The following is a 22157-nucleotide window of genomic DNA, read 5'->3' on the forward strand; positions in this document are numbered from 1 at the left end:
GCTGAGTGACCCCGAGAAGGAGCCAGACAGAGCCTCAGAACCCGGGGTCCAGAGCTACCACTGCTTCCAAGGGGCTAAAGAAGAATTTTTCTTTTAATTTTTAAAATTTCGTGGTGGGATTTTTAAGCACACAAAATTGATGAGAAGCATTTAATTTTCCTTTTTTTTTGCTTATTCTTTATTCCGTTAAGGTGGAAAATTACATTATTTTTTCTATTTATTTTTTATTGTGCTTTAGATGAAGGTTTACGGAGCAAATTAGTTTTCCATTAAGCAATTAATACACATATTGTTTTGCGACACTGGTTGCCAACCACGACATGTCAGCACTCTCCCCTTCTCGACTTTGGGTTCCCCAATACCAGCTTTCCTGTCCCTGCCTGCCTTCTCGACCGTCCTCGCCCTGGGCTGGTGCGCCCATCTGGCCTCATTTTGTTTTATGGGCCTAATCTTTGGCTGGAGGGTGAGCCTCAGGGGCAACTTCGGTACCGAGTTAGAAGGGTGTCCAGGGGCCATTTTCCTTATTCTGAATTTATCTAACAGGTAACCATGACAGCAACGCTGTGTGGTGTGAGGGCAGCTCAAGGGTGCGTGATGGGATAAAGCGCTATTACGGGATGGGTGGGGACCGGAAACACGCTAATGGGAGGCACCTGCACAGAGCACAGCCGGGCAGTGATCTTACTCCTTGGAAGACGCGTAGGTTAGTTCTAAGTATGTATGGGAAACTCTAGGGCAACCGCTAAAAAATTTTAAAAAGAAGCGTAATTGATATACAAAGAGAGGGAACTCAGAATCAGCCAAAACGCTCACTTAAAATCAGAGACGGCAGAAGGAGCACAGTCACAAACCCGGAGTATTAGCTGACTGTGTCAGTGGTCACGGTGGCTGTGGGCCGCCTACGTGCATCCATCCAAGGGCACAGCTGGGCAGCTCCGAAGAAAAACGAGCCCAAGGAGTGAGCAGATGGCAGAGCCGGACCCTCTCAGCCTCCCCTCCTGCCTCTTTCACCATTTTGGTGGGAGAATTGTGACTCAAGCCCCAGGCATCGCGTGATTTTATCACAAGTCCTCCCGTTGGCCTCTTCACCACAGCCCCTTGGGCACAAAGCCCTCATGTGGACCCTGGTTCCTGTCAAGGCTCCCACGGTCTCAAAGGTGCCTTTCCCTGGGGTGCGTTCATTGGGATTCTCAGAAGCTGCAATGGGTGGCTATGTCTGAAAAGAAGTTTCAGCCTTTTCCTCTAAAACTGGTGTGCTTACTCGTGCTCCAGGGCAGCCTTCGGGGCGGCATCCTGGGAGAAGAGGCTGCCCAAGGCCTGGGGGGATCTGAGGCTGCCCAAGGCCTGGGGAATCTGACAGAAGTGCAGGTTGGACAACACACTGAGCTCCAGGGCTGCAGGCGCCAGCTGCTCCAGGTGCAGGACCCGCGCCCGCCCTCGGGCCCGCCCCACAGGGAGCTTGCTGTACAGGGCCTGCAGGCTGTCCTGCCTGTCAGAGTCCGAGGGGGCTTGGCCTGGACCTCCCAGGGCAGGGGCTAGGGGGAGCACCTGCCCCTGCCTTTCAGGCCCCGTGATAGGCAGCCTGAACACGGACCGGAAGACCCGTTGGGGACGGCCACACCCACCCTCAGCCCCAGTGATGTTGAGGGCAGCAGGACTTAAGGGCAGCAGGGTTGGACTCGGGGACACTCCAGAGCAGGGCCTCCAGCCCGAGGCTCCGCCAGCTGACAGGGGGTGGGCTGTCTGCCCCCTGCCCTTCAGCTTGTTTTCGGGATCAGCTCCGTCTCCGAGAGAAGTGCTTGCCTCATCTCTGGAATCTTCTGCTGGGTCCTGGCCGCAAAGATCAGTGTCTGGAATGACGTCTTCAGGTTGGACTGAGGGGCCCAGGCCTGGCCCAGAGTCCAGGGGTCCCCGGGGCAGTGGCTGTCTATGCCATGGGGCCCTGGGTGGGTACCCAAGGGCCCCCACCTTGTGGGGCAGCTTGCACAGCCCCCGTGCCACACATGCCGGCCCCAGGGGTCTCTTGGTCCTGCCATTCTGTGGCTGGTCCAACACTGGGGGCTCGGGAAGACCTGCTGGGCTCAGCCACTGGCACAGACCCGGCTTGGGGGCACCTACTCTCCCCTGACCCTCCTCTCTGAGGCCCCCAGAGGCTGCTCTGCCTCTCCTACGGCCCTGCCTCACTGGATGGCCTCATAGCCAGAGCTGGGCAGGGAGGCGGTAGGCACCACAGCTGCCAGGGCCCTGGCCTCAGAGAGGCAGACAAGGGTCCAGCAGGGCACAGAGGGCCCCGGGGAGGGTGGGCAGTCGCTCGCTGCCACCACCTGTCTGCAGCTGGATGGTGTTTCCTGGTGATGGGCCTGGGGAAGGTAGACTCCAGCATCCCGGAAAAGAGATCACGATGCAGCCTGTGCGCCTCCCCTGCCCCCAGCCCTGGGCAGGGTGGGGCTGCAGGAGGACAGCAGGGCGAAGGGCAGGGTGCATGTGGCGGTGTCTGGGGAGGGGTGGTCAAGGGAGCAGCCCACCTGATCACAAGCATTCTTTCCTGGGGTGCCGGGCATGGAGCCTACAGTGCCCCCTCCCACATTAACCAGGTAGTGCAGGGGGGTACCACCCAGGGGCGTCACAGAGAGCCGGGGGCTGGGACATCTGGGAGGCCGTTCTGGAGACGGGTGTGATGTGTCCACTGGGGCCGAGGGAGAGTGTTTCTGTGTACGTGATGTCGTGTGTGCTGTGTGTGTGAATGTGTGTAGCCGTGTTGCGTGTGTGCTATGTGTGTTGTGTGGTGTTGTGTTGCATGTGTGTGTGTGTGAATGCTGTGTACTGCGTTGAGTGTTATGATTGTGTGTGAATGTATTGTGTAGGTGTGTTGCCTTGTGTTGTGTGTCGTATGTGTTGCGTCTGTGTGCTGTGTTGTATGTATTGCGTCTGTGTGCTGTGTTGCGTGTATGTGTGTTGCATGCAGGGTGGGGGAGGGGAAGGGTGCTGGGGCAGGGCTGGCAGACAGGGCAAAGGCCAGGGCAGAGGGGTTTTCGAGAGTGGCCAGCGGGGGCAGGGTCTCCAGAGGGAGCCTCGTGGCTGCGGTCCCAGCTGTGCAACTCAGGAGCCTATCCCTATTTAGCCCAGACCACCAGCTCCCTGTTCTCAGTGGCTCCCCATCAACATGTTACCCCACTGTGTGTGGGGGGAAGACTAAGGCACCGAGGGCCCAGCCCAGGGTGTCCTGCAGCAAGTGGCCGCCATGCACCCTCCCTAGCCAGGACATGGCCTTAGTGGCCGCTGTTACTGATGAGACCCGCTTTGGTCACCCACGCTGTGCTCCAAGGTTTTCCTGGCCCAGGGGAAGGTGGCAGAGCGAGGCAGGCGGGGGCTGGTGGCGGCAAGGGCACAGAGGGCGGCCTTTCGGACAGAACTGTCCAGGGACACAGGAAGGAAGGTGTGGGCTGCCCAGGCCGTGAGCTGCATGAGGTGGTGCCATCCAGAGCCAGGCCTGGAAGGGTGGGCTCCTAGCATGAGGTCAAGGGGCTGCACCCACCTCAGCACCCACAGGTGGCACCCACGGGCGACAGAGCCATAGGAAAGGGGGGCAGTTCCCAGGGAGTGAGCATGGAGCCAGGGGTTCCTGGGCTGAGGGGGCAGGTGGGGGACCAAAGGGGGGCCAGGGGCCAGAAGGGCCGAGGGCAACAGAGGAGGAGAGGGTTTTAAGGCAGGCGTGAAAGATTGCCCACCAAGAGGACCAAAAAACACTGGATGAGACTATGGAGGCTGGGAGGGCTTGGAAGAGGAGCTGTGTTGGAGTTGGGGGTCTTTTGAGCAGTTTAATGTCAAGGAGAAAGTGACTGGGGCAGAACGTGGGGCTCGGGGGTCCTGATGGGAAAGAAGGGGCATGTTTACACATGGGATGCAGGAAGGGGGGCAAGGGAGAGCCAAGGCCCTGGGAAGGGAGAGGCAGATGCCCAGCCTTGGGGGAGGGGACCCTCTGGAGGAGCAGCCATAGGCTCAAGCTGGCGCCTGTGTGGGTACATCTGTGGAGGTGCTTCTGGGTGGGGTGGACATCTCCACTGCCCCAGGAACCCCCTCTCATGCTCGCTGTGTACCAGAGGCCAGGAGGCACGTGTCTGCCGCTCCGAGGAGGGGACTGAGGCCCCCGTAAGGCCATGGAGTGAGGAAGGAAGGGCACCCGGAAGTGGCTGTGGCTGCCGCACCGAGGCCATGATGGACACTAATGTCCCCATCCTGTGCCACTGGCTTGAGGGTCTCACCCCAAAATTATGTGGACCGTGACCTGCCTCAAGAGGGTGGCCTGTTGAGAGTGGTGATGGGGGCCGCCCTGTCTCAGGGGACTTGGGCGGGGTGTGCAGTGGAGGGCGGGGTGGAGGCTGCGGGATGAGATACCCCCAGCCATCCCCAGGTGGGTGGGGGCTCCGAGGGGGCCCTAACCTCACTCTCACCAGCACCCTAGGTCCCCCAGCCACCCCACCCTGTTCTCCCCAACCTGGGAAAAGTGACCTGCAGCATTTCGCCCCTTAGAAGCCCAAGGTGCCTGGTGGGGAGGCAGGAGGAGCAAAAAGCGCGTTTGGGCAGAAAAGCGTCTGTGCTCAGAATGCTCCTGAATTCTAGAAGAACGCGGCCCAAGTCAGTGGCTGGCACCCACCCGGTGGGGACATTACACCCGTCACTGGCACTCCTGCCCCACTGCCCATCTCCCCCTCCCCAATACCACCCAACCCCTGAGAGCCCTTCTCTGGCGGAGTCACTGTTACCTTGGAAGGATTCCTCACCAGAGGGGGGTCCCAGGGAAGACCCTGGCCTCTCCAGCACCTGCGTGGCCCCCAGGCCCGGACAGGAGTTGTCACTGCAGCTGGTGTGGTTCGTCCAGGGATGTTCCAGGGCCGTTCTCTGGAGGACGGCTCGCCTGTTCCCCCTTCCTGCTGCCCCCTCACTGTCCAAGCAGTTTGGGTCACAGAACTCCGAGACTTCAGGGGCTCCACACTTGTTTCCAGCTTCTGCCACAGCCCCCTCTCCTGCCCCATCTTGGGGCCCTGGACCTTCAGGCCAGCGGCTCCCAGTGTCCAGGACAGAGGGCGGTGTGGGGGGCTCACTGCCTCCTTCAAGCTCTGAGGCAGGCCTGGGTGGGGACCCAACTCCTGGGCGGTTCCTACTCTGATCAAGGGCTGTGGGGCCATAACAGGTGAACCCCTTCCCCTGGTGCCTCCCCAGCGAGCTGGTGCTGAGCCCAGGATCCCTGTCAAGAGGGGCGGCACTCACCGTAAGGGCTGAATGTGACCAGGGAGCTGACATCCACATTGGGGCACATGGTGCCTTCTCATCCCCCTGAGCCTCAAAGCCCCTCTCCCAGCCTGGAAAACAGGGTTTAACAGAGGCACTGAGATTCAGGGCTGGCTTGTCCTCCCATCCCCAAATCCAAACCCAGGATCACTTGATCAAATTGCATGAAAAATCTTTTGGGGATTTTGATTGGGGTTGCATTAAACTTAGAGGTTCATTTGGGAGAAACTGGCGTCTTCTTGATTTGGAATCTTCTCAGCCATAAACCTGGCCACCTTTCCACTTATTTATGCCTTTAAGCATTCTCTTAAGTGACCATAAAAAAAAACAAAAACTAAACCCGTTCCCATCAAGTCGATTCTGACTCATGGTGACCCTGTAGGACAGGGTAGAACTGCCCCATAGTTTCCATGGAGCAACTGGTGGGCTGGAACTCCCGATCTGGTTAGCAGCCGGACTCTTAGCCACTATGCCATCAGGGTTTCCAAAGTGACCGTAAGTATCTTAAATGCTTCTTACTGGGTTTATTTCAAGGGATTTCACAGTTTTCTTTATTCTTGTGAACATGGTCTTTCACCCAATTCATTTTCTGATGTAATTGGTTATTTGCGGGCTCTAGGAAAGCTATTGATTTTGTATGTTAGTCTTTTATCCAGCTGCCTTTCCGAGCTCTTGTTAGTTCTAACGACTTGTCACCTGTGCCTTTTTATCTTCTAGGTGGGCTTTCATATCTCTGTAAATAATTACCACCCTGGCTTTTCTTTCCTTATCTTCACACCTCGTTTTTCTTGTCTTATTACGATGGCTAGGACATCCAGTAAAATATTGGCTAGTCACTATGATGGCAGACAACTTGGCCTCGATGCTGACCGAACCGGGGATCCTGCTTCACTGTTAAAGGTAGGGTTTGCTGGAGGCTTCTCTCAGGTGTTACAAGCGCTCATCATAGTTTGCAAACATTTTTATCATGAATGCATATTGAATGTTATCAATTTTTTTTTTAATGTATGGTTTTTCTTTTAATCCATTGGTATAGTAATTTACATCAATAAATTTTATGTTGAGCTTTTCTTTCCTGGTTAATTACTATTGAACATGATGTTTTATTCTTTCAAAATGCTGTTGGATTCATTTTCATATTTCATCTCAGTTTTTATCTCATTTGTATATATGAGTAAGAATTGGACCTTAATTTTCTATTCTTTTTTTTCTTTTTTGGTTGAGTTTTGGTGCAAATTATTGCTACATTTTTATTGATTATATCTACTGGTCTTTGTTCTCTATTTCATAAATTTCAGCTTTGTCATTTTGAATTTCTTCCATTTTCATTTATCATCATTTTAGCTTCCTTCACTGAGATCTTTTTCAGTCTTTTAAAATTTTTAATAAATACATTTAAGACTCCAAGTTTCCCTCAGAACAATTTTGACCGCACGCTATTGATGTTGACGTGGAGTGGTCTGTCATCCGGCTCTAACTAGTTCTGTTGTGCCCATTTTTACTTCCTCTTTAACAAGTAATTTTTAGAAGAGTTTTTGTTTGTTTTGCTTTATCTTAGTGTTGAATTCTAGTTTTGCTGCCTTATTGTTAGTGATCCTGCCCTGTGTGGTAATATCAACTTTTTAGGGTTTGCTGCAATTTCCTTTCTAATATATTACAGTTTTTATAATTATTCTGCGTGTTTGAAAAGAGCATGTATTTGCCATTAGTGGATACAAAGTTATATACATGTGTCTATGACACACACAGATTAGAGTGAGTTTACTAATTGGGTTATTTGTTGATTTCTGATGAGGTATGGAGTATTCCTTGCTGTTCTATCAATTTCTGTTTTATACCTTGCAGAGCCAAATGGCGAGGTGCCTGGAGCTTCCTGACTCCCATCTCTTTCTCATGAGCTGTTTCTTTATCAGTTTGGAAAACCAAGACTGGACAGAATTGGTGAAAACTGTCATCTTCGTCCCAGTCTCAGAGCTTTCAGCACTTCATCATTAAGTACAATGTTTGCCTGTTTGTCTTAGGCTCCTTTTGGATAAAGCCTGTGTCAGATTAAGGGCATTCTCATATACAGTTGTTGTCGTCGTTAGGTGCCATCGAGTTGGCCCTATGTACAACAGAATGAAACACTGCCCAGTCCTGTGCCATCCTCACAACGATTGCTATGTTTCAGCCCATTGCTGCAGCCACCGTGTCAATCCATCAGATATTGAGGGTCTTCCTTTTATTCGCTGATCCTCTACTTTACCAAGCACAACATCCTTCTCTAGGGATTGCGCCCTCCTCATAATATGTCCAAAGTAAGTAAGATGAAATCTCGCCATCCTCGCTTCCATGACACATTCGGCTGTACTTCTTTCAAGACAGATTTGTTCTTTTGTTTGTTCAATACCATGGCTTGGGTCAGGCGCACCTTAGGCCTCAAAGTGATATCTTTGCTTTTCAACACTTTAAAGAGGTCTTTTGCAGCAGATTTACCCAATGCTTATTTGGTTTCTTGACCTCTGCTTCCATGGGCATTGACTGTGGATCCAAGTAAAATGAAGTCCTTGACAACTTCCATATATAGTTAATTACTATATATAGTTACATATAGCCATAGTGCTTTCGACTGCATGCGAAAGCTGGGCAATGAATTACGAAGATGGAAGAACTGACGTCTTTGGATTGTGGTGTTGGCAAAGAATATTGAATATACCATGGACCGCCAAAAGAACGAACAAATCTGTCTCGGAAGAAGTGCAGCCAGAATGCTCCTTAGAAGCAAGGATGGCAAGACTACATCTCACAAATGTTGGGCATGTTATCAAGAGGGACCAATCCCTACATAACGGCATTATGCTGGATAGAAGGTCAGCGAAAAGGAGGAAAACCAACAATGAGATTAACTGACACAGTGGCTGCAACAATGGGCTCAAGCATAACAATGACTGTGAGGATGGCACAGGACCGGTCAGTGTTTCGTTCTGTTGTGCATAGGGTCACTATGAGTTGGAATCAACTCAATGGTACCTAACAACAACGACATAGCCCTATTTAAAGTTATAGCACCCTTCTACTTCTAGTATCATAAATGGATATTAAGTATTATCGAACGCTTTTTCTGTTACTGTTGAAGGTTGCACTTCATTGGTTGATTTCCAAATGTTAAACCAACCTCGGTCATAATGTATTGTTCTTTTTATATATTGCTAGATTCAATTTGCTAGTATTATGTTCAGGATTTCTGCATCAATGTTTATGAGATTGATTAATAATTTTTTTCTTTTCAGTCCTTTTCAGGTTTTGTTATTAAGGTTATAGTTACTTCTAAAACTGAGTTTGGAAAAGCTCTTCTATTCTCTGGAAAATTTTGTTTGATATTGGTATTATTTATTCCTTCAATGTTTAGTAGACTTCAAGAGTGAACTACGTAGGCTAGAAGTTTTTTGTTTTTGTTTTTTAAGGGAAGATTTTTTTCTTTCCCTCTTGTTATAGGACTATTCAGAATTTCTGTTTTCTCTTGTGCCTATCGTGGTAAGTTGTTTCTCTGTCCTCTCCTGGAACTACAATTACACATGATTTAGACCTTTGCTCTGTATCCCCTATGTCTTTAATACCTTTTTAACTTTTTTCCATTCTTTTTCCACTATATCCTTCATTCTGAATGTTTTTCTAATCAAGATTCCAGTTTTTTTAGTTTTACAATTTCTATTTGGTTCTTCTTTGTAGTTTCCATTTCTCAGCTGAAATTCTCAATTTTTTACTTTTCTTCAAAGCTTATTTCTGGTAATGACATTATTTAGACCTCCATTGTTGAGTCTGTTTCTATTGCCTGTTGCTTCTCTTGCATTTTTTTTTTAATCATGTTATCTATCTCCTCCTATGACTGACTTTTTTTTTTTAAGTGTTGGAAATTGTATATTTAAAAAAATCAAAGGACATTTTGAAGGCTAGAATGATGATGTTGCCTCCCAAGAGGTCTTACGTTTGCTTCCGGCAAGTCACTGGGCACTAACAATCCCAGATCACCTTTAATGAACGATTGACAGGACTTGAGGCTGGACTCCGGTCCCTTCGATGACTGATCCATTTCTAGTTCACCTCATTCCTTGGTTGTAGTCCTATGGAGTCACCAACCTAAAGTCTGTGGGGTTTATCAGGATCTTCCCTCCTTGGCAGACCCTGGATTTCAGTTTTGTTCCCCTATTCTCATTGAGTCTGTTGAAAACTTTGATCATTCTCTCAACTGGCTCTTTGGAAATCGGCAGACACCTCGAGGGGCAAAGCCAACCAGGTATTGGGCTCACCTCTCTGAGTTTCCTTCTTTTTCCAAATCTTGGCCCTGTAACTCTGTACTCGAACAGATTTATTCCACGTTCATCCAGCTTTTCTAGTTGTTCTTAGTAAGAGAAGTATTCTCACTTTTGACTTTTTAATTAAGTATTTTATTTTATTTTTTTAGTTTTTAATATCTCTAAAAAAATTTTTCAAACACCTTATTCTTGTTTCAGGCATATGATTGCTTCCTTTATCTCTCTGGGGATATTAGTTATACTTTAAAGTTCTACTTATTACTTTTATTTCCCTAGGAATATATTCTGGGTTTTATGCCCCTCTTTCTTATCATTGGTGGATGGGTAATGAAGCAATAATGGCTAAAAGCACGAACTCTGAAGCCAGGCTACCCGGGTTCAAGTCCCCCCTCTCCTTGACTTTGGCCAGTTAATGAACATCTTTGCACCTCACATTGCATGGGGATTAAATGAACTGACAAGCATAAGGTTCCTCGTCTCTGCCCAGCAGGTGGAGACTGCAGTATTTGCTGTCCACTGCTGCCTGGTGACCTCTGCCCTGGGTTGGGCATGGACAGTCACCGCAGGCCGTCCAAACGCAGCATTCTGGAAACGGGGCCCTCGCCTGCCAAGTCCTTTCTAAGGCGTGCTGAGGTGTTCTTAACCTCAGGTGGGGACGGTCTTCTAAGGTGGGGTCCTCCTACCAGAAAGGGCAGGCTTTCAGGGTGCACTGGAGTCGACTCCAAGGCTCAGGAGAGAGTTAAATTTTCAGGAATTTTGTGAGCTGCTTGACATCACGTTGGTAGCTAGAAATTGGGTGTGGTGAGAGTATTTATACCAGGAACATCTATCCCTAAGGACACTTGCCAGCGCCCACTAGGCTGTGTCCTCTCGAGTCTCTGGGAAAGCCCACACCTGATTCCCCCCAAGCCCCAGGTCATCCCAGCCTCTGCAGGGTGACCCTCCAGTCACCCAAACTCTGTCCCTGACACTCCAGGCCCCAGGAGGGATGGAGGGTTCCAGCGGCCATGTCCCCACGTGCACTCACCCGGCACCCCCTGATCAGCGTCCAGTTTTCCTGGAGCAAGGCCCACACCCTGAGGCTCTGAGTCATTCTGTCGGCCATCGTCCTGGGTAGTGGAAGCCAGAAGTGGTGTGCTGTGGCACCTGGCCATCGGCCCTGATGCTGTCTCGGGGGGGCCCCCAGGAGTGCCCAGGCTGGAGGGTAGCTCTGAGCTCTGCCTGCCCAGCCCCACATGCTCAGGCCCGGGACCCTGAGGGCCAGGCTGCCCAGCAGGGACAGGCAGCCGCTGAGCGGGGTGAGACTCCTGGTCCTCACGCCACTCCCCGGATCCAGAACCCATGGGAAGCAGGATCCCGGCTCCGCGGAGGGGGCTGGACCCCTGTTCTTCTGCCTTCCTCTCCTTTCCCAGGCTCAGTGGGAGGGGAGCAGGTAGGGCTCGGGACAGACACTCCCAATGGCTCCCCAGGGGGCGGCCAGTTGCTGCCTGGCTGGCGTCCAGGGGGACGGTCGTCAGGCCAAGTTTCCAGTGCCGCCACACGCAGCTGCCAAATAGACCCAGGAGCAGAGCAGCCAGCAGGCCCCCTGCAGGCAGGCAGAGCAAGGGGGGTGGCCGTCAGAGGCTGAGCTGGTCCTCAGGCCAGGGCTGCCCCCCTGGGTAGCTCCTGTGCCCCTAGTCTGAAAGGGGCAATGGCCCAGCTCCACCCAAGGGACAGAGGAGCGACGGAAGCATCTTTGGAACGCTAACAGTTCCTTTCATTAGATAAATGGGAAACTGGGGTCTTGGCTCAAGGCTACCCCCAGCTTGTCTCCTCCCTGCCCCCAAGCATGAACCATCTGGTTGGCACACTGGAACACCAGACAGGATGGCGGTCTTTGGTGGGGCCTCACATCAGTCCCCCAAACCCGTCCACATGGGTCCTCTCTAAGGAGCCCAGGAGGTGTGTATCTCATCCAGTGGGGAATCTGAGACAGGGCCCAGGCCCCTGGAATCTAATCCGAACTCCCAGGAACTTTCTTTTCCACCCTCCTGCTTCTCATGGAATTAGACTGCAAGGACAGGGGACCTGAGACAAGGCTGTGCCCCTGGGCTGAGCCCTAGGCCCTCCCCACCCTCCCCTGTCCAAGGTACCTAGGAAGCCGTAGAGGCCACTCAGGTGGGCGGGCTTGGACCAGAGCCGAGTGTCTGCAGAAGCCAAGCAGACAGTGCCAACGCTCAGGACGCGCTGGCCAAGCAGGGGGCTCGGGCTGTGGCAGAGGACTCGGCCAGGCTCCTGAACTCGGGGTCCCAGGAGGCGCAGGGCCGTGACCAGGGGGCAGCCGCAGGCCCAAGGGTTGCCCCAAAGAGTCAGGGTAGCCAGAGCCCCAGGGAGGCTAGGCAGGGCCGTCAGCCGGTTCCCTGCCAACCGCAGCTCACTGAGGGCGCCCAGGGGCAGCAGGGCACCCTGCTCGATGACCAGCAGCTTGTTGTCTGAGACGTCCAGCCTGGCCAGGTCTGGCAGGCCGAGGAGCACATTGGTGCTCAGGCAGCTGAGGCGGTTGGCAGCCAGGGAGAGCTCCTGCAGCCGGGGCGCCCGCTGGAAGGCTCCAGGACCCAGGTGTGCCAGGCGGTTCCCCGAGAGGAGCAGGCGCTGCAGCTGTGGTGTGCCCTGCAGCCAGGCCTCCTCCCAGGCGTCCAGGGCGTTGGCCACCAGGATCAGCTCCTCCAGCGCCCCCAAGCCCCCGAAGGCCGCAACCTCCACCTCGCAGCTCCGGAGCCGGTTGTGCCCAATGTCCAGGCTCCTGAGGCCGCCGCCTTGAGCTCCTGCGAAGGTGAGGTTGGCCAGGGCAGAGATGTGGGTATGTGTGACAGAGAGCAGGTGAAGCTGAGGGAAGGCTCGGAAGGCGCCCGTGGGGATCTCGGAGGCATCGCCACCACGAAGCAGCATCTTCTCTGTTGCTGGAGGGAGCCGGGGCAAGACTGGGGGGCAGAGGGCCATCAGGGGGACGGCCCCCAGACCCTTCCCCAGTCTTTCCCATTTAAACCCTGCACCCTACTTGCAGGCCCGGGGCCCAGCTTACGTGGTCCTTGTCATCACCCCCATTTCACAGATGAGAAGACTGAGGCACAGAGTAAGGAATTTGCAAAAAGTCTCAAAGCTAACCCAAGAGACAGGAACACACAAGTGGACACAGAAAATGTGCCCACCAATGAGCAAGGGGAGGACACGGCCCAGGTCCATCAGCAGGTGATGGATGGGCACAGTGTGGCCCACTGCATGACAGGCTGTCACTCAGCCACAGTAGGAAGAGGCTCTGATGCACCACAATGTGGCAAGCCTCGATGACATTGTGCTGAGTGAAACACCAGAGGAAGGCCGCTGCAGTGATCCCATCCACACCGAGGTCTGCAACAGGCACATCCAGGAGACAGAAAACGGACTAGTGACTGCCCAGGGGTGTGGGTTTTTTTGCGGAGGGATGGGAAGTGTTCTGAAATTGGCTGTGGTGATGGGTGCACACCTCTGTGAAGACCCCACAAACCGCTGAACCGCACATTTTAAATGGGTGAGTGGACCCCATTCCAAATGCATCTCAGCAAAGCTGTTTAAATAAAAATAAGTCTCCTGATGAGTAAAAGGCTGATCTCACGCTCGCAGCAAGACCCTTGGTGGGAAAATGAGCCTGAACTAGGGCCAGGCGGTGGCAGGAGAGGGTCTCCCCCAGGGTCCAAGCCAGGGGGGAGCAGGGCCCACCCTGACCTGCCAGGCCCGGCCCTGTTGCATTTCCTGAGGTGTTAGTGGGCCCACAGACCGGAAAGTGACGCAGCAGCTGAGAGTAACTGGTGGACAGTCACAGCTGCCCTCGTCCTGTGTGCCACTCAGCCCCCTTGTCCTGGCCACAGGGTGACTTGCTAAGAATCCCCTCTCTGCCCCACGGCTCTGATCACTCTGCAGCACTCCACGCCCCCAAGGACAGTGGTCCAGGACACCCCCCTACCCGGGCCTCTGAGGACCCAGAGCCTGACACCCCCAGGACACCGTCAGCCCACCTCGCCACCCTGAGTTCTGCACACCTGGGGACAATGTCTCAATCAGACCTTCCTGGGGGCTAGCGCACTCACCCTTCACCCTTGGCTCCCCCCAGACTCCTCTGGCACCCTTGGCCCTCAGCAAGGTGTGGTGGACTCCCTAGCTGGTACAGTTAACATGCTCAATGCTAACTGAAAGGCTGGAGGTTCGAGTCTACCCACAGGTGCCTGAGAAGAAAGGCCAGGCAATCTGCTTTCAAAAATCAGCCACTGAAAACTTCATGGAGCACAGTCCTACTCTGACACACATGGGGTCCCCATGAGTCAAGAGTTGGCTCCATGGACCTAGCTTGGTGGAAGAAGGTACCTGGGCGGAATGAGCAGTTTGTGCTCGACTTCTAACCTAAAGGTCAGCAGTTCAAACCAGTGGCACGACAAAAGAAAGACCTGGCAATCTGCTTCCATAAAGATTACAGCCAAGATAAGCTTGTGGAGCAGTTCTGCTCTGTCGCACGGGGGTCACCATGAGTCTGCATGAATTCCGCAGAACCTGGCTTGGTTTTTGGTTTTCCTGTATGGCGGAGACACCACATACTGCTGTGCCTGCGTCTCCCCAGCTCCGTGTTCAGTGACTTTGACTTGGTCACTTGAAATTGACCATGGTGGGAGTGTTGACACCACAGAAATCAGCAAACACTACCAACGCTTGGGTTATTATCTCACTGTCTAGGCCAGGGACCGGCAAACGTTGTCTGTAAAGGGCCAGGGAGTGAATTGTTGAGACTCTGCAGGCCAACCACGCACCTCCTCCAAGGCAGTGAGAAAGTAGCCACAGACAATCCATAAATGAATCGGCACAGCTCTGTGCCAATAAAACTTTATTTATAAAAGCAGGCAGTGCCAATAAAACTTCATTTATAAAAGCAGGCGGCAGGCCAAATTTGGCACATGGGCTGTCGTTTGCTGAAGCCTGGTCTAGACTTAAGAAAATGCTGTAGAAAATATTACTAACGCACGTTAAACTTAAAAGAGCAGGGTGTCAGTAGCCATTCCACTGTGAATAACATGAGTATTGCGAAAATATCCTCCTAGCATTCCACAACCATTTTCTGATTCACAAAGAAGCCACTTACAGCGTTGACAAACAAGTAAAGTTCTGACACACGTCTTCCTTGTTTCACTTCGTCTCGCTCATTAAAGTGAACGGAATAACCCACAGCCACGTGGGGTGACACACGTTCATCAACTGTGCCCACAGCTGCCGCAGATCAAGAGTTGGGCAGAGGCAGTCACACAGGTGGGGAGGATCAGCTGGCCACACGGAGCTCACGGTAAGGAGTCTGCCGTGTTTGATTTTGGTGGAAAACCAAGTGCTACAACCCTGTTCATCAGTGAAACGCGTAAGAGCTCGTGGTCGTCTGTACCCATGCCGTTTACCCCGGAGCCAGCCGCCAAACCTTGACGTCAAACCTTGACTGGTGCTGCCTGCATCGCCCTGGTCATTCTCTGCTCACGCCCACCCTCCCCACTGAAAAGTCTCCCCAGGGGTGAAGGCAGGGCTGTGTCCGTGTCCACCCTGAAGTCCTGGTGTCAAACGCCAAAACCCGTTGCTGTTGAGTCAATTCTAACTTATAGCAACCCTATAGGACAGAGTAGAACTGGCCCATAGGGTTTCCAAGGAGTGGCTGGTAGGTCTGAACTGCTGACCTTTTGGCTAGCAGTCTTGCTCTTAACCACTGTGCACCAGGGCCCCATTACAGCACCTGGCAAATAGAAAATTTCAGTACGAACACTGATCCAATGAAGGGTGGGGCCCTCATGCTCTGAGGCACCATCAGTCCTGCCTCCCCGATAGCATCCCCCACAGAACAGCCTGGTCCCAGCCTGGGACTGACCCCTCCACACTGGCCCTCATGCCGGCCTACCTTGCCGCAGTGACACCAGCGCCTCGCACTCCACCAGCCCGGTGGAGCAGTACTTGCAGCTGTCAGGGCAGGGCTGGGCCGCTTGGGGCTCCAGTAGCAGGAGGAGGCAGGCTACCCTGAGGGCACCGACCACACCTGCAAGAGAGAGCAGTCAGGGCAGCCAGGCCATGCTGCGGGGCCACAAGGACACAAGATTAAGGGTGTGGTCAGAGAACCCCCACTGGGCTTCCTCAGGCAGCTTCCAAAAGAGAGGGTACCTAGAGGCCCTCCCAGACCTGTTAGTACCTGTGGTCCCCTCCTCCAGCCAGCCACAGCCCTTCCTCAGCCCCTTCATCTCAACCCCCCAGTCCAGTCTCACTGTAGGGGAGGCCCCTGGCAGGACATTGGAAGGAGAGAGGGCTGCAGCTAAGGACAGGGAGACCGACCCCAGGGTCTGTGAGGGTCCCTGAGGGCAGAAACCAGTTTTGGGAAGAGAGGGAGCAGGAAGCTGCCATCCCACCTCTCCAGCCCCCCTGCCCCCTCCCTCTTGCTTTTCTCGAAGCCCCCCGAGCTGGTCTGTGCTCTGCTTTTGAAGGTGGGGGAGAAGGGTCCTAGCTCCTGGTCCAGCGCAGCCCTGCCCAGCATCTCACTCACTGATGACTGGGGGGCCCCAGTGGCCAGGGGAGGCTGGGGGCTCACGAATGGCTAAGAATGCCCCCCTGCCCCCAATGCCCATAGGGCTGAAAGCAGCTGTGCTGGGGGCTGGGGCCCACTGGCCCATGGGTAAGGACGGGCCACCTGCAGTCCCCTGATCAGGGCAAAGTTGAGCGAGTGCTATGACGCTTCGGTCACTTGGGGAGACCCCCCAGCAGTGGGGCCCAGCAGCCACGGTTTTCTCTGGGGCTGTACAGCTTTGCCTGCTCTTTCAGAGTTAGATAAGGCCGGGTGTTCGGACCCAGGTCCCAGCTACACATCCCTACAGCGCCTGGCACCCCCGGCTCGTGGCAGACTCGGGGTGGGGGACCTCCCCCATAGTGCCCTTTACTACAATGCCGTCTGAGTGCCATTCTCAGGTTTCTCCCTGGATTTTTAAGGATGAAAACAGCATACTGCACATTGATCTTAAATAATCCGCGCAAAAGAGCACACAATGAAAACCCATCTCTTTGCCCACGTCTCACTCCCCCAGGCAAGCGCCCCAACTAGGTCTCAAGGACACTCACAAAAGTCTCCTGCCCTCCCACGCCCGCTGGCCCCTAAACCGCACAACCTAAAGCAGTCGGCCATCTCGGCCCTCGAGCCTCCCGACCTCGCCCTCCCCTGCGTGTGGCCCTGGGGAGTATGAACTCAGCCGCTAACCAGTGCTTCCACCTGCCCCCCAGGAGGCCGCAGCTCCAACACCCACGCACGTCTCATTTGCAGACACTAGCCCCTCAGGACTCGGGGTGACACTGAACTTGGGTATCCCAGAGCAGGGGCCAGCAGAGACAGAGGTGTGCCCGGAAGGCTGCCGGCAGGTGGCCTGGGGTCCCAGGGTTGCAGCCCCAACATAACTCACCACACTGCACCCCCCGACCCATGTCAGCCTGTCCTCTGCCGTCACTGAGCTGGCTGCGCCTGTTTCAGGGCACTTATGTCCAGGCAGGGCTTCCGGGCCACCCCCACTAGCATACATTACCCATTAACCAGGAGCAGACAAGTTCATGCAGGACCCTGCCCTGCGGGGAGAGCAAGGGGCCGGCGGGTCCTCCAGAGCCTGCACAACCGCCCCGACCATGGCTCTCCATCTGTGCCCCCAGGGCACTCAGCCAGCAAGACCCCACAGTGAAGACGTGGCCACAGACGAGGCCAGAACGGCAGGATCGGGCCATTGGTGCCCCCTCCATGCCACAGTGACAGGAACTGCAGCTGAAGTGTGAGGCTGGGGTCCACTGCAGCACCCGGAAGCAGGGACCAGTGACCATGGATGGGACAGCAGCCACTGGAGCCTCGCTCAGGGAGGGAGGTTTGGGCCCTAGGTGGCCAGAGGACAAACCGCATCTCCGTGATGACCTCCCTGGAGACCAAGGATAGAGGGGCGCCTACTGAGCAGCCCCAACACTGCACCCCCATGGGCCGAAATGGGGCGTCCCTGCAGTGGGGGCACAGACCCCTCCCCCGGAGCCCCAGACTGGTGGTGCTGGGGTGGCCAGGCCTCATCCTCCTGGGGCCTCAGGACCCACAGGTGTGAGCACATAGGCCAGGTGAGGGTGCACCCTGTGGTCCTGGCCCACCCTGCACCCCACTTGTCTACATCGTGAAGTCCCACCCGGCCCCCTCCACTGGCCCCGCCCCACACCCAGCCCCCTCCACTGGGTCCGCCCCACATCCAGGCCCCCTCCACTGGCTCCACCCCACATCCAGGCCCCCTCCCCCGGCCCCGCCCCACATCCAGCCCCCTCCACCCTGGAGGCCTCCGAGGCCTTCCTGGGTGGGGGCTTATCCTGGACAGAGGCCTGGGCCCCCGCATGCCCATTCACTGCTCTAAGGTGGTCTATTCTCATGGGCCCCTTCCAGCTCCTGAAGGGTCTCGCTTCTCCCCGCTGCCCCTCCTGTGTGCCTCCCTGCAGATGTTCTGGTGGTTCGGAGCCTCTTGCTGTGATGAACTCTGAGTGCTGAGGGGATTTAGCTCAGGGGAGCCTTAGGATGCCAAGTTTCCAAGGTGCTGGCACTGGAGCAGGACGCTGCATCTTCCAGAACCTTCCAGAACCTTCTCTGCCTGTAGCCTCTCCAGCTTAGCCTCACCTGAAATGTGTTCAGAGCAGGGGTACATGTGGGGGTAAAGACATTAAAGTTGCTTATGGGGTCCAAGCACACTCCTGCCCCTAAAGGCTCATCCCCAGCAGGAACGGCTCCGTGCTGGCTGGGTTGGAGAGGGGAAGGAGGAGGAGATGGACCGTGAGCCATCGGGGCAGGAGTGTGCACGGCCACAACCTCCCAGGGCAAAAGAGGGCTGGCTCCACAAGGACTTAGTGGTCCACTCCCTTTAACCAATGATCACAACTCCAGGACACACCTGCAGAAACCAGGACACACGACACAGTATGTCCCACACGTGGCGTTTGCTGCTGTGGTTTGCGACAGAGCCAACAAAAGGCGGGACAAGCCTGAGTGCCTGCTCGGGGGGAAGGGCCCCCTCTCGCTGGCAAAACAAGCCTCCCATCCGTGACCAGGTGGCCATCCCCCTGCCCAATTCTGGAGGCACTGTCATAACCCTGTTTAAAAGCTGCTTAGTCTGAAATGCTTTTGGATGTCCCAAAGACTGGGAGAGAGGGCAGAGCACTTGCCGCCCTCCCCCGTTGCCCCCCAGCCTCCCGCGACACACGGTGCATCCGCCACAACCGAAGCACTGACGCTGGTGTGTGGCAACCCTCAGGTCTGACCAGCTTTCCCCAGCGTCTGGCCTCAGGTCCCTGCTCTTACCTCGGTGCCCTGCACCGACCCGAGCAACGAGCAGAAGCGAGAGGGCGCAGCTGGCGTGCGGGTTGCTACGCACTGTACCAGAAACAGCAAGTTCCCAGGTAGCAAGTTTGGTACATCAACTGTTACCTGAGTTCACCGGGAGTCGGAGCTGACTGGACCGCAGCTCACCACATAAGCACATACACGATGTGGCCGTGAAGAGTAAGGCATGCAAGCATACAACATGCCACATCACACTACACTGAAAAGCAAGTCGTATGACCTCATTTTTGTATAACAAAGAAACCAACAAAGGTGCGGGAGGTGCACTCGTAGGTGTGTACCACAGGACGGAAATAGGAGCCTGCCACCCTGATGAGGTGCTCCAACAATGCAGAGGGGCCTCCGTCCTCAACTCACCTACTTCTCAGCCGTTTACACATTTACCATTTTCTGTGAGATGTTATTTTTTTAAATAAACAAAAATAAAATAAAACTTGGAGCCCTGGTGGCACACTGGTTAAGAGCTTGGCTGCTAACCAAAAGGTCAGCAGTTCAAACCTACCAGCCGCTCCTTGGAAACCCTCGGGTGTAGTTCTACACTGTCCCATAGGGTCGCTGTGAGTCGGAATCCATGCCACGGCAACAGGTTTTTGCTTTAAAATAGAACTTAATTGTCTGGGGTTTTCCATCTCCAGCTCTTTGCACATGTCATTATAAAACTTTGTCTTCTTGAGGGGCCCTTTGAAATCTTCTGTTCAGTTCTTTTACTTCATCAATTCTTCCTTTTGCTTTAGCTGCTCGACAATCAAGAGCAAGTTTCAGAGTCTCCTCTGACATCCACCTTGGTCTTTTCTTTCTTTCCTGTCTTTTCAGTGACCTCTTGCTTTCTTCATGGATGATGTCCTTGACGTCATTCCCCAACTCATCTGGTCTGCGGCCACTAGTGTTCAATGCGTCAAATCTGTTCTTGAGATGGTCTCTAAATTCAGGTGAGTTATACTCAAGGTCATATTTTGGCTCTCGTGGACTTGCTCTGATTTTCTTCAGTTTCAGCTTCAACGTGCATGTGAGCAATTGGTGGTCTGTTCCACAGTCGGCCCCTGGCCTTGTTCTGACTGATGATATTGAGCTTTTCCATTGTCTCTTTCCACAGATGTAGTCAGTTTGATTTCTGTGTGTTCCATCTGGCAAGGTCCATGTGTAGAGTCGCCGTTTATGTTGGTGAAAGAAGATATTTGCAATGAAAAAGTCGTTGGTCTTGCAAAATTCTATCATTTGATCTCCGGCTTTATTTCTATCACCAAGGTCATATTTTCCAACTACCGATCCTTCTTCATTTCCAACTTTTGCATTCCAACCACCAGTAATTATCAATGCATCTTGATAGCATGTTCGATCAATTTCAGACTGCAGCAGCTGATAAAAATCTTCTATTTCTTCATCTTTGGCCCTAGTGGTTGCTGCATAATTTGAGTAATAGTCGTATTAACTGGTCTTCCTTGTAGGTGAATGGATATTATCCTATCACTGACAGCAGTGTACTTCAGGATAGATCTTGAAATGTTCTTTTTGACGATGAATGCAACACCATTCCTCTTCAAGTTGTCATTCCCAGCAAAAGAACTGAAGAAAAAATTCAAGCCTCGAGTTGCAATAGTGAAGGATTCCATGGATACAACATTAAACGATACAGGAAGCATCAAAAGAAGATGGAAGGAATGCACAGAGTCATTATACCAAAAAGAATTAGTTAATGTTCAACCATTTCAGGAGGTGGCATATGATCAGGAACCAATGGTACTAAAGGAAGAAGTCCAAGCTGCTCTGAAGGCATTGGCGAAAAACAAGGCTCCAGGAATTGATGGAATATCAACTGAGATGTTTCAACAAACAGATGCAGCGCAGGAGGTGCTCACTCATCTATGCCAAGAAATATGGAAGACAGCTTCCTGGCCAACTGACTGGAAGAGATCCATATTTATGCCTATTCCCAAGAAAGGTGATCCAACTGAATGTGGAAATTATAGAACAATATCATTAATACCACACGCAAGCAAAATTCTGCTGAAGATCATTCAAAAGCTGCTGCAGCAGTATATCAACAGGGAACTGCTAGAAATTCAGGCTGGTTTCAGAAGAGGACGTGGAACCAGGAGTCAAGACAGCCTGATACTGGTACAACAACAGATACATGGACCAATGGAACAGAATTGAGAATCCAGACATAAATCCATCCATCTACAAGCAGCTGATATTTGACAAAGGCCCAAAGTCAGTTAAATGGGGAAAAGACAGTCTCTTTAACAAATGGTGCTGGCATAGCTGGATATCCATCTGCAAAAAAACGAAACAAGACCCATACCTCACACCATGCACAAAAACTAACTCGAAATGGATCACAGACCTAAATGTCAAATCTAAAACGATAAAGATCATGGAAGAAAAAAATAGGGAAAACACTAGGGCCCTAATACATGGCATAAATAGGATAGAAAACATAACTCACCATGCACAAACAGAAGAGAAACCAGATAGCTGGGAGCCCCTAAAAATCAAGTACTCATGCTCATCAAAAGGCTTCACCAAAAGAGTAAAAACAGAACCTACAGACCAGGGGAAAAAATTGGCTATGACATATCCGATAACGTTCTAATTTCTAAAATCTACAAGATACTGCAAAACCTCAACAACAAAAAGAAATAATCCAATTAAAAAATGGACAAAGGATATGAACAGGCACTTCACCAAAGAAGACATTCACATAGCTAACAGATACTTGAGGAAATGCTCACAATCATTAGCCATTAGAGAAATGTTAATCAAAACTGCAATGAGGTACCATCTCACCCCAACATGGCTTGCACTAACCCAAAAAAACACAAAATAACAAATGTTGCGGAAGATGTGGAGAGACTGGAACTCTTATGTACTGCTGGTGGGAATGTAAAATGGTACAACCACTTTGGAAAACAATATGGCGCTTCCTTAAAAAGCTAGAAATACCATATGAACCAGCAATCCCACTCCTAGGAATATAGCCAAGAGAAATAAGAACCATCACATGAATAGATATATACACATCCATGCTCACTGCAGCACTATTCACAATAGCAAAAAGATGGAAACAACCTAGATGCCCATCAACAGATGAATGAATAAACAAATTATGGTACATACACACAATGGAATACTGTGCAATGATAAAGAACAATGGTGAA

At 52.6% G+C, this 22157-nt stretch overlaps 2 protein-coding genes across 2 annotated transcripts in view; both read right to left on the reverse strand.

Moving 5' to 3' along the window:
* Positions 1-1257: 1257 nt before the first annotated feature.
* LOC126083125 (uncharacterized) lies at positions 1258-15598 on the reverse strand. The gene is made up of 5 exons (XM_049896515.1): positions 15517-15598; positions 11714-12541; positions 10609-11166; positions 4782-5360; positions 1258-1850 (listed from the first exon to the last, which is right to left on the reverse strand). Exons 2-5 carry the CDS (start codon positions 12507-12509, stop codon positions 1258-1260), a joined length of 2526 nt encoding a protein of 841 aa, XP_049752472.1. The 5' UTR covers positions 12510-12541; positions 15517-15598.
* The window catches only part of CAMSAP1 (calmodulin regulated spectrin associated protein 1), a 112476-nt gene continuing 104537 nt past the window's right edge, over positions 14219-22157 (reverse strand). The window contains exon 18 of the mRNA XM_049896613.1: positions 14219-15651. Within this exon, the coding sequence (XP_049752570.1) occupies positions 15628-15651 (24 nt within the window). The 3' untranslated portion in view covers positions 14219-15627. The remainder of the gene's footprint in view (positions 15652-22157) is intronic.

Source organism: Elephas maximus, chromosome 9 (assembly GCF_024166365.1).
Source record: "Elephas maximus indicus isolate mEleMax1 chromosome 9, mEleMax1 primary haplotype, whole genome shotgun sequence".
Lineage (NCBI taxonomy): Eukaryota > Metazoa > Chordata > Mammalia > Proboscidea > Elephantidae > Elephas > Elephas maximus.